This window comes from Salvelinus sp. IW2-2015, linkage group LG4q.1:29, assembly GCF_002910315.2.
Source record: "Salvelinus sp. IW2-2015 linkage group LG4q.1:29, ASM291031v2, whole genome shotgun sequence".
Lineage (NCBI taxonomy): Eukaryota > Metazoa > Chordata > Actinopteri > Salmoniformes > Salmonidae > Salvelinus > Salvelinus sp. IW2-2015.
The window spans coordinates 78,016,974-78,029,336 of NC_036842.1; the positions used below are offsets into that span (position 1 = coordinate 78,016,974).

At 42.8% G+C, this 12,363-nt stretch overlaps 1 protein-coding gene across 6 annotated transcripts in view; it reads right to left on the reverse strand.

Annotated features, from left to right (window-relative positions):
- Window positions 1–11,922, reverse strand: part of LOC111962582 (tripartite motif-containing protein 44) — a 112,409-nt gene extending 100,487 nt beyond the window's left edge. For 2 of the 6 annotated variants that reach the window (XM_070443140.1, XM_023985749.2), the window contains exons 1-2: window positions 11,699–11,921; window positions 10,263–10,933 (exon numbers count right to left, since the gene is read on the reverse strand). In XM_070443140.1, the coding sequence (XP_070299241.1) occupies window positions 10,263–10,886 (624 nt within the window). In that variant the 5' untranslated portion in view covers window positions 10,887–10,933; window positions 11,699–11,921. Of the gene's footprint in view, window positions 1–10,262; window positions 10,934–11,063; window positions 11,171–11,205; window positions 11,588–11,665 lie in introns of those variants that run through there. The other 4 variants (XM_023985748.2, XM_023985747.2, XM_023985745.2 and 1 more) reach the window with 4 other exon arrangements.
- Window positions 11,923–12,363: the final 441 nt, after the last annotated feature.

Consider the following 12,363-nt stretch of genomic DNA (forward strand, 5'->3'; position numbering starts at 1 on the left):
AGATATAAGCAGTCCCCACCGTTATAACATAATATAAAGCAGTCCACCGTTTATAACATAGATATAAGCACATCCCACCGTTTATAACATAGAATAAGCATCCCACGCTATAACATAGACATAAGCACAGTCCCACCTGTATACATAGATATAAGCACAGTCCCACCGTTATAACATAATAACACATCCCACCGTTTATAACATAGATAAGCACATCCCACCCCGTTATAACATAGATATAAGCAGTCCCACCGTTATAAACATAGATATAAGCAGTCCCACCGTTATAAACATAGATATAAGCACAGTCCCACCGTTTATAACAATAGATATAAGCACAGTCCCACCGTTTATAACATAGATATAAGCAGTCCACCGTTTATAACATAGATATAAGCAGTCCCACCGTTTATAACATAGAAATATAAGCAGTCCCACCGTTTATAACATTATATAAGCAGTCCACCGTTTATAACAATAGATATAAGCAGTCCCACCGTTTATAACATAATATAAGCAGTCCCACCGTTTATAACATAGATATAAGCAGTCCCACCGTTTATACAATAGATATAAGCACAGTCCCACCGTTTATAACATAGATATAAGCAGTCCCACCGTTATAAACATAGATATAAGCAGTCCCACCGTTTATAACAAGATATAAGCAGTCCCACCGTTTATAACATAGATATAAGCAGTCCACCGTTTATAACATAGATATAAGCAGTCCCACCGTTTTAAACATATAATAAGCAGTCCCACCGTTTATTAACATAGATATAAGCAGTCCCACCGTTTATAACATAGTATAAGCAGTCCCACCGTTTATACAATAGATATAAGCAGTCCCACCGTTTATAACATAGATATAAGCAGTCCCACCGTTTATAACATAGATATAAGCAGTCCCACCGTTTATAACATAGATATAAGCAGCCCACCGTTTATAACATAGATATAAGCAGTCCCACCGTTTATAACATAGATATAAGCAGTCCCACCGTTTATAACATAATATAAGCAGTCCCACCGTTTATAACATAGATATAAGCAGTCCCACCGTTTATAACATAGATATAAGCAGTCCCACCGTTTTAACATAATAAGCAGTCCCACCGTTTATAACATAGATATAAGCAGTCCCACCGTTTATAACATAGAATAAGCACAGTCCCACCGTTTTAAACATAGATATAAGCATCCACCTGTTATACAAAATAGCAGTCCCACCGTTTATAACATAGATATATACAGTCCACCGTTTAAACATAGATATAAGCGATGCCCACCGTTTATAACATAGATATAAGCACAGTCCCACCGTTTATAACATAGATATAAGCAGTCCCACCGTTTATAACATAGATATAAGCAGTCCCACCGTTTATAACATAGATATAAGACAGTCCCACCGTTATAACATAACATAAGCAGTCCCACGTTTATAACATAGATATAAGCAGTCCCACCGTTTATAACTGATATAAAAGCAGTCCACCGTTTATAACATAGATATAAGCCAGTCCCACCGTTTATAACATAGAATATAAGCAGTCCCACCGTTTATAACATAGATATAAGCAGTCCACCGTTATAACATAGATATAAGCCAGTCCCACCGTTTATAACATAGATATAAGCACATCCCACGTTTATAACATAGAATAAGACAGTCCCACCGTTTATAACATAGACATAAGCACAGTCCCACCATGTATGACATAGATATAAGCACAGTCCCACCGTTATAACATAGATATAAGCACTTCCGTGCTTATATCTATGTTAGCGCCTTCAGAAAGTATTCATATCCATGCACTGCACAACACGTCACTTCCTGTTGAACACGGAACGCTCTTTTCCATATTATGTCTRTTTCTGATCAGCTACCCAGGAAAGGGCTGAAAATAGCCCTTATGAATATATGTAACCTTAGAAATAAGGTTAATGAAATCAATAACTGGCTAACATCAGATAACATTAATATATTAGCTATTTCTGAGACTCACTTAGATAATGAATTAGATAATAMAGCAGTAGCAAAACAAGAATATTGCTGTATGTATTCAGAGCCATATGCTTCTAATGCGTAGAGAAGATCTCATGTAAAGTGTTTAAGTGTTGTGGTTGCAGCTTCASTTGGCACATCTAAAGCCCTTTCTTTTGGGGTGTTGCTATAGGCCACCAAGTGCAAACAGTCAGTATCTAAATAATATGTGTGAAATACTTGATAGTGTATGTGATGTAAACAGAGAGGTCTACCTTCTTGAGGACCTGAATATTGACTGGTTTTCATCAAGCTGTCCACTCAAGAGGAAGMTTCTCACTGTAACCAGTGCCTTTAGTCTGGTTCAGGTTATTAATCAACCTACCAGGGTGTTTACAAACACTACAGGAACAAGATCATCCACACATTTTTACTAATACTTTAGAACTTTGTTCCAAAGCTGTAGTCATACCCATTGGATGCAGTGATCACAATAGTGGTTATATCTAGGAAAGCCAAAGTTCCAAAAGCTGGGCATAAAATAGTCTACAGTATAAGAGATCACACAAAAGATTTTGCTGAGACTTTTATGTGGATGACGTTAAAAATATTTGTTGGTCTGATGTGATTAATCAGGAGCATCCAGACACTGCACTTGATGAATTTATGAAATTGCTTCTTCAAATGGTTGATAAACATGCACCTTTTAAGAAACTGACTTTCAGAACTGTTAAGACTCCATGGATTGATGAGGAAATTAAAAACTGTATAGTTGAAAGGAGTGGCTAATAAGACTGKCTGACTTACTGCAACTTGAGAAATGAAGACTAAACTCAACAAAAATAAGAAGAAACTGTATTATGAAGCCAAGATAAATGACATAAAAAAATCTTCAATTGAAACTATGGGGAGGAAGACATTCAACTCCACCTTTCATTGAATSACATGGCTTATTCATCACAATAGCATTTGATGTTGCCAATTTTTTAAGTTATTATTTCATTGATAAAGTGGGCAARCTTAGGCAGGAAATGCCAACAATGAACAGTGAGCCATCGTACTCATGCATAAAAAAATGAATAATGAAAGAAAAGCATTGCAAGTTTGAATTTTATAAAGTTAGTGTGGGAGAGGTGGAAAAATGTTTTCTTATCAATCAATAATGACAAACCTCCTGGCATTGACAATTTAGATGAAAAGCTATTGAGGATGGTAGCTGACTCTAGCTACTCCTATCGGCATTTCTTTAATCTAAGCCTAGAGGAACGTTTTTGTCCTCAGGCCTGGAGGGAAGCAAAAGTAATTTTGCTACCCAAGAGTGGTAAAGCCGCCTTTACTGTTTCTAACAGCAGACCTATAAACTGWTGGAAAACATTGTGTTTGACCAAATACAATAATATTTCTCTGTAAACAAATTAACAACAGACTTTCAGCATGCTTATAGAGAAGGACATTCAACATGTACTGCACTGACACAAATGACTGATGATTGGTTCAAATACAATTATAATAAGAAGATTGTGGGAGCTGTACTGCTAGATTTCAGTACAGCCTTTGATATTATTGACCATAACCTGTTGTCGAGAAAAATGACGTGGTATGGCTTTTCAACCTCTACCATATYGTGGATTCAGAGGGTTTTCTTTAATGGAAGCTTCCTTATTGTCAAATATGTAAAGTGTGGTGTACCGCAGGGCAGCTCTCTAGGCCCTCTACTCTTTCCTATTTTTACCAATGACCTGCCACTGGCATTAACTTCTTTGGGGTAGGGGGCAGTATTTTCACGTCCGGATGAAAAGCATGCCCAGAGTAAACGGCCTGCTACAAAGCCATAAAATCTAGAATATGCATATTCATGAAGCTGGTTGAGAGAATGCCAAGCTGTCATCAAGGCAAAGGGTGGCTACTTTGAAGAATCTCAAATAAAATCTATTTTTCATTGTTAAAAATTAGGGATAGGGGGCAGCAATTTCACGTTTGGATGAAAAGCGTGCCCAGAGTAAACTGCCTGCTACTCAGTCCCAGTTGCTAATATATGCATATTATTAGTATTATTTGATAGAAAACACTCTGAAGTTTCTAAAACTGGTTAAATGATGTCGGTGAGTATAACAGAACTCATATGGCAGGCGAAAACCTGAGAAGAAATCCAACCAGGAAGTGGGAAATCTGAGGTTGGTCGATTTCAACTCAGCTCCTATGAAGATACAGTGGATATTGGTAAAGTTGCACTTCCTAAGGCTTCCACTAGATGTCAACAGTCTTTAGAACCTTGTCTGATGCCTCTACTGTGAAGTGGGGCCCAAGCAGAGAGGAATGAGTCAGAGGTCTGCCAGTAGCCACGAGCTGACCATGCGCGTTCACATGAGAGTTTGCTCCCGTTCCATTTGCTTTTCTGAAGACAAAGGAATTCTCCGGTTGGAACATTATTTAAGATTTATGTTCAAAACATCCTAAAGATTGATTTCAATACATCGTTTGGACATGTTTCTTACTGACTGTTACGAACTTTTTGACATTTCGTCTGCTTTTAGTGAACCTTCGACTTGGATTTGTTACCAAACCGCGCATAACAAAAGTAACTATTTGGACATAAATGATGACATTACCGAACAAAACAAACATTTTTGGGAAGTGGAGTCCTGGAGTGCATTCCGACGAAGATCAGCAAAGTAAGTGAAGATGCTATAATGCTATTATGACTTTGTTGACTGCATAATATGGCGCTATAATTTGTGTCTTTATTGGCTCATGAGCCCGACCCGAGGTGTTTTCTCTTTTCCGTAAAGCGTTTTTGAAATCCTACCACAAAATTCCATGCCATAACAGTTGTATCTTTTAGCAATGTTTATTATGAGTATTCCTGTAAATTGATGTGGCTCTCTCAAAATCAAAGGACGTTTCGAGAACTTCTGAACGTAAGGCGCCAATGTAAAACTCAGATTTTTGGATATAAAAATATGAACTTTACCGAACAAAACATACATGTATTGTGTAACATGAAGTCCTATGAGTGTCATCTGATGAAGATCATCAAAGGTTAGTGATTCATTTTATCTATATTTCTGCTTTTTGTGAATCCTCTCTTTGGCTGGAAAAATGGCTGTGTTATTCTGTGAATAGRCACTCACCTAACATAATCGTTTGGTTTGCTTTCGTCGTAAAGCCTTTATGAAATCGGACACTGTGGCTGGATTTACAACAAGTGTATCTTTAAAATGGTGTAAAATACATGTACGTTTGAATTTGGCGCCCTGCAGTTTCACTGGCTGTTGAAGAGGTGGGACGCTCCCGTCTCAYGTACGCTAGAGAGGTTAAACAAAGCATTTGTGTCCATGTATGCTGATGATATCTATGTTATAAACGTGGTACTGTGTTTATATCTATGTTATAAATGTGGTACTGTGTAATGCCTCTGTTACAAATGTGGAATTGTGCTTATATCCATGTTATGAATGTGATACTATGATTATATCTGCTACTGTATCTATCTAATAGAACTCAGATGGTTTTCTTTAATGAAAGCTTCCTTAATGTCAAACATGTAAAGTGTGGTGTACCGCAGGGTAGCTCTCTAGGCCCTCTACTCTATTTGTATCTGCCACGTGGTACTGTGCAATATCTATATTATAAATGTGGCACTGTCTAATATCTATGTTATACATTTGCTATGGTGTTCATATCTACATTATAAATGGACATTTCCCCTCTGCTTCTCCCCCTATGGACATTCTCCATCCTTAACCAGTCCTCCCCTGTCCTCTGCCGCTAAAAACATCTCCCATGGATTCCTGCCACACCATCGTCTCATGGTACAGGGATGGCGTTACGACGTGGGTGATAAACTGTGTCCTGCGTTTTCTTCAGATGTAGTCCTCATGCTTTTCGGCCCAAGGATTACATTTTTTTGTCTCATCAGAGCAGACTGCTCTTTGTCCTTATGCTCTAGAGTCTTTTCAAGTGTTTTTTTTGCAAACTCCAGGCGTGCTGTCATGTCCCCACATAACCCAAATCAAATGTATTGGTCACATACACATGGTTAGCAGATGTTAATGCGAGTGTAGCGAAATGCTTGTGCTTTTAGTTCCGACATTGCAATAATATCTAACAAGTATAATCTAACAATTTCACAACAACTACCTTATGAAATAAGTACATATATGTACATATATGTAACATATAAATATATGGATGAGTGATTGCTGTGGCGCATAGGCAAGATGCAGTAGATGGTATAGAGTACAGTATATACATGTGAGATGATAATGTAGGGTATGTAAACATTAATTAAAGTGACATTGTTTTAAAGTGACTAGTGATAAATTGGATGTAATAAATGTTTAATTATTAAAGTGGCTAGAGATTTGAGTCAGTATGTCGCAGCAGCCACTCAATGTTAGTGATGGCTGTTTAACAGTCTGATGGCCTTAGAGATAGAAGCTGTTTTTCAGTCTCTCGGTCCCAGATTTGATGCACCTGTACTAACCTCGTCTTCTGGATGATAGCGGGGTGAACAGGCAGTGGCTCGGGTGGTTGTTGTACTTGATTATATTTTGGCCTTCCTGTGACATGGATGGTGTAGGTGTCCTGGAGGGCAAGTAGTTTAACCCTGGTGATGCGTTGTGCAGACCGCACTACCCTCTGGAGAGCCTTACGGTTGTGGGCGGAGCAGTTGCCGTACCAGGCGGTGATACAGCCGACAGGATACTCTCACTTGTGCACCTGTAAAAGTTTGTGAGTGTTTTTGGTGACAAGCCAAATTTCTTCATCCTCCTGAGGTGTGGGTGGACCATTTCAGTATGTCCTGGGTGTATATGCCGAGGAACTTAAAACTTTACACCTTCTCCACTACTGTCCCATCGATGTGGGATAGGGGGGTGCTCCCTCTGCTGTTTCCTGAAGTCTACGATCATCTCCTTTGTTTTGTTGACGTTGAGTGTGAGGTTATTTTCTGACACCACACTCGAGGGCCCTCACCTCCTCCCTGTAGGCCGTCTCATCGTTGTTGGTAATTAAGCCTACCACTGTAGTGAGTCTGTTAAACTTGTTGATTGAGTTGGAGGTGTCATGGTGTGAACAGGGATTACAGGATGAGCAGGGTGGAGATGTTGTTTCCTACCCTCCTACCCTGTTTCCTACCCCCTGTCAGAAAGTCCAGGACCCAGTTGCACAGGGCGGGGTCGAGACCCAGGGTCTCGAGCTTAATGATGAGTTTGGAGGGTACTAAGGTGTTAAATGCTGAGCTGTAATCGATGAACAGCATTCTTACATAGGTATTCCTCTTGTACAGATGKGTTAGGGCAGTGTGCAGTGTGATTGCTTCGTCTGTGGACCTATTGGAGCGGTAAGCAAATTGGAGTGGGTCTAGGGTATCAGGTAGGGTGGAGGTGATGTTTTTTATTTTAGAAAAAAAAAAATCCCCATTTTTCTCCCCAATTTCGTGGTATCCAATTGGTAGTAGTTACAGTCTTGTCTCATYGCTGCAACTCCCGTACGGACTCGAGAAATGCAAGGGCCGAGAGCCATGCGTCCCCGGAAACACAACCCAACCAAACCGCACTGCTTCTTGACACAACCCGGAAGCCAGCCGCACCAATGTGTCGGAGGAAACACTGTACACCTGGCGACCTGGTCAGTGTGCACTGCGCCCGGCCCACCACAGGAGTCGCTAATGCGCGATGAGACAAGGATATCCCTGCCGGCCAAACACTGGGCCAATTGTGCGCCGCCCCATGGGCCTCCCGGTCGCGGCCGGCTGCGACAGAGCCTGGGCTCGAACCCAGAATCTCTGGTGGCACAGCTAGCACTGCGATGCAGTGCCTTAGACCACTGCGCCACCCGGGAGGCTTGGGTGGAGGTGATATGATCCTTGACTAGTCTCTCAAGCACTTCATGATGACGGAAGTGCGATAGTCGTTTAGCTCAGTTAACTTAGCTTTCTTGGGAAAAGGAACAATGGTGGCCCTCTTGAAGCATGTGTGAACAGCAGACTGGGATAGGGATTGAATGAATATGTCCGTAAACACACCAGCCAGCTGGTCTGCGCRTGCTCTGAGGACGTGGCTAGGGATGCCGTCCCGGCCGGCAGCCTTGCGAGGGTTAACACGTTTAAATGTTTTACTCACGTTGGCCGCGGTGAAGGAGAGCCCACAGGTTTTGGTAGCGGGCCATGTCAGTGACACTGTATTGTCCTCAAAGYGAGCAAATAGGTTGTTTAATTTGTCTGGGAGCAAGACGTCGTTGTCCGCAACGGGGCTGGTTTTCTTTTTGTAGTCCATGATTGACTGTAGACACTGCCACATACGTYTCGTGTCTGAGCCGTTGAATTGCGACTCTACTTTCTCTCTATACTGACGCTTAGCTTGTTTGATTGCCTTGCAGAGGGAATAGCTACACTGTTTGTATTCGGTCATGTTTCCGGTCGCCTTGCCATGATTAAAAGCAGTGGTTCGCGCTTTCAGTTTTGCACGGATGCTGCCATCAATACAAGATTTCTGGTTGGGGAAGGTTTTAATAGTCAACACGGGTACAACATCACCGCTGCACTTGCTAATAAACTCGGTTACCAAATCAGCATATACATTAATGTTGTTGTCTGAGGCTATCCGGAACATATCCAAGTCACCGTGAACGAAGCAATCTTGAAGTGTGGAATCCGATTGGTTGGACCAGCATTGAACAGACCTGAGCACGGGCGTTTCCTGTTTTAGTTTCTGTCTATAGCTTGGGAGCAACAAAATGGAGTTGTAGTCAGATTTGCTAAGGAGGGCGAGGGAGGGCTTTGTATGCATCGCGGAAGTTAGAGTAGCCATGATCCAGAACGCTGCCAGCCCGGGTCGCGCAATCGATATGCTGATAAAATTTAGGGAGCCTTGTTTTCAGATTAGTTTTGTTAAAATCCCCAGCTACAATAAATGCAGCCTCAGGATATATGGTTTCCAGTTTACATAGAGTCCAATGAAGTTCTTTCAGGGCGGTCGAGGTGTCTGCGTGGGGGGGGGGGATATTCACGGTTGTGATTATGATCTAAGAGAATTCTCTTGGTAGATAATGCGGTCGGCATTTTAATGTAAGGAATTCTAGTTYAGTTGAGCAAAATGACTTGAGTTCCTGTATGTTGTTATGATCACACCACGACTCGTTAATCATAAGGCATACACCCCCGCCCTTCTTCTTACCAGAGATATGTTTGTTTCTGTCGGCGCAATGCGTGAAGAAACCGGGTGGCTGTACTGACTCTGATAACTGGTGAAGTGGCGTGACGTAGAGACTGTTGTCCTTCTGGCAAGTTCTCACATCTCAGCCCAGGAACTCTGTAGTTCTGTCAGAGTGGTCATTGAGTTCTTGGTCACCTCCCTGACCAAGGTCCTTCTTGCCCGGTTGCTCAATTTGGTCAGAAGGCCAGCTCTAGGCAGAGTCTGGGGATATTTTTCACTGTGCTCTTGGAAACTTTCAACACTCTAGAAATGGTGTTATACCCTTCCCCAGATATATGCCTCATCACAATTCTTTCCTTGGACTTCATGGTATAGTTTTCATTCTGAAATGCACTGTCAACTGTGGGACCTTATATAATTGGCCACAGGTGGACTCCAATCAAGTTGTAGTGACGTCTCAAGTGTAACGAGTATGAAGGATCGGACCAATATGCAGCGTGGTAAGTGTTCGTCATATTTTAATAATAAACTGAACACTACAAAATACAAAAATAACAAAGTGAATGAAAACGAAAACCGAAACAGTCCTGAATGGTGACACAAACACAAACCCAGGAAACAACCACCCACAACCAAAATGGGGAAAACAGGCTACCTAAATATGATTCTCAATCAGAGACAACGATCGACAGCTRCCTCTGATTGAGAACCATATCAGGCCAGACATAGAAATACAACAACATAGAAAACAGAAYATAGACTACCCACCCCAACTCACGCCCTGACCAACCTAACACAAAGACATAAAAAGAAACTAAGGTCAGAACGTGACATCAAGGATGATTAAAGGAAATTGGATGCACCTGAGCTCAATATGCTGTGTCATAGCGAAGGGGTGTGAATACTTATGTAAAAGAGATATTTCTGCATTTCAATTTCACTAACTTTTTTTTTTTTAATCTAAAAACATGTTTTCTCTTCATCATTATGGGTTATTGTGTGTAGATGGGTGAGATTTTTTTAATATTCATTTTGAATTCAACAAAATGTTGAATAAGTCAAGTGTTAAGAATACTTTCTGAAGACACTGGATGCGTGAAGGATGTGCAACTCACCTTCTGCCAGACGTAGGCCTCGCGCAGGGTGATGATCTCATGTTCACGGTGCTCCCCCTGCACGGCACACACCACACAGATGACCTTCTCGTCAGCCTTGCAATAGAGAGTGCCCTCCTGGCCGTGCTCCTTACAGCGCAGCCTCTCCACTGTCACTGTGTCCCTCTTACTAACCCCCTCTAGAGCCGCCTCTGCCTCTTCATCGCCATCTTCATCATCAACCTTCCCCTTCCCCTGGTCTCTCTCTCCTCCACACACACCGTTCTCTTGTATCCCAGCCACACCGCATGCCGCATTTTCCACCACCCCTGGCTCTGTCGCAGGCCTCATTCCCTGTACCCTTTCCTCCCCTGCCCCCTCCCTTGTGTGTCTGTCCCTGCCCAGCCGTTGGGACTGGGACTGGGGCTGCAACACTTCCTGGCCGTAGGGCATTAGCTGGTGTCGTGTGCTGCAKGCGTGTTTCTCGGCGTGGGCAGGGCAGAAGGCGAAGCTGCAGGTGTGACACACCTGGGTCGCCGGCTGGGCCTCGTCAGGCTCACACGCATCACATGACCCATCCATCTGCGGTAGCTCGTCCTCATCAGGTCCTCCACTTCCTCTCCAGKGTTCCCCTTGGTCTGTCATTGTAGTGGGTCTGAGTAGGGTGAGTAGGGGGGTAAGTGAAGGACACCCTGTGGGAGAGATGAGTGGTAGAGGACAGGGTATATAAATAGGTACTTACTTTACCTAAGCAAGAGTAACAAGTTGTAGGGACTACTGTCAGAGGAAAAACAAAACACATCCCTTTCAAAGGTACTGTACCTGCCAAAGTTTACTGCTTTTGTCTGCAAACACACCCCTCTTTGTTTGCATACTTTTCCCCACATACACACACTGTAGATACACACACAACTGGTGAGAGTGCAAACCTGCATTATCTAATGCAACTGGTGAGAGTGCATACCTGCATTATCTAATGCATACACACTCTCTTTCTCTCCAAACTCTTCCTCTTTCTGTCCAGCATCAGGGACAGACCATTTCATGCTTCAATCATTTTGTTTTTCTCTCCTCTCCCTCCCCCTTTCATTTATTTCACTCTACGGGAGAGCATTTTAAGAATGGAGGCTACCCACGCTGCCTGCCTGACACACACAGCAGGGCCTGAGCTGCATACAAAACTATGTTTTGTGCTCTCTCTCTCTCTTTTCCTCTCTCGCTCCGTGGGGGCCTACCTCTCCTGAGCACAGCTCGGCTATTCTCTCTCCTTTCTGACACAAACAACCACCAACTGGGCCTCACTGCACATAAAACTCCCCCTACTCTTCAATTCTCTTCTCCACTCTGCTATCTCCATTTCTCTGACTCTTTCACACTCCGACACACACACACACTCTCTCTCTCTCCCCCCCTATGGGGCCTACCCGTGTGAAGCTCGGTTCCCAATGTGTACTCACTGGTATATCTGTGAGGCAGGCTCTGCAGTTTTGTTCGCTTTCTGTCACTCTTTGTTTCTCTCTCTRCTGCGGAGAGCACAGCCAGTGATGACGTTAGCTAGCTAGCACTTCCTTAGCACAGCTGCCCTGCTCTCTGTGCTCTAACTTGCTACCTTTCACTTCACARTTGAGGCTCAGGCCCTGGCTGTATTCACTTCCTTGTTTTCCTCAGCTGCTGGGTATTTTTTTCTCTCTTTCTCTCTWTACTTCCTGGTTCTYTAGTGGCAGCCGGAGAGAGAGACACACAGAGGTGGGAGAGAGAAACTGATTTGACAACCACAACAAAAGGCAGAGAGAGCAGCCTGCTAGCAAACACAGACAATGCAGCAGGATTAGTAGGCTTGAGAGGGAGAGGAAACAAACTCTTCCACTGTTCTCCTCCTTAGAGAGAGCTAAGAGGCTATTGAGCTGAGCTCCACATAAGCAGCAGTGTTTGGTGTTTRGCCAGTGAGTGCTGCCTTCTACTCTATGGTGAAACATAAATACGTTTTACAGTCTAAGCTGTAATCACAGTCTGGGTCTCGCTGGATGCGGATGAAGATGTTTTGCCAATTGAGCAGCTGAAAGACCAATTGAATTGACTGTAATAAAAAAGCACTTCACGTTCTCATATAAAAGTACACAGC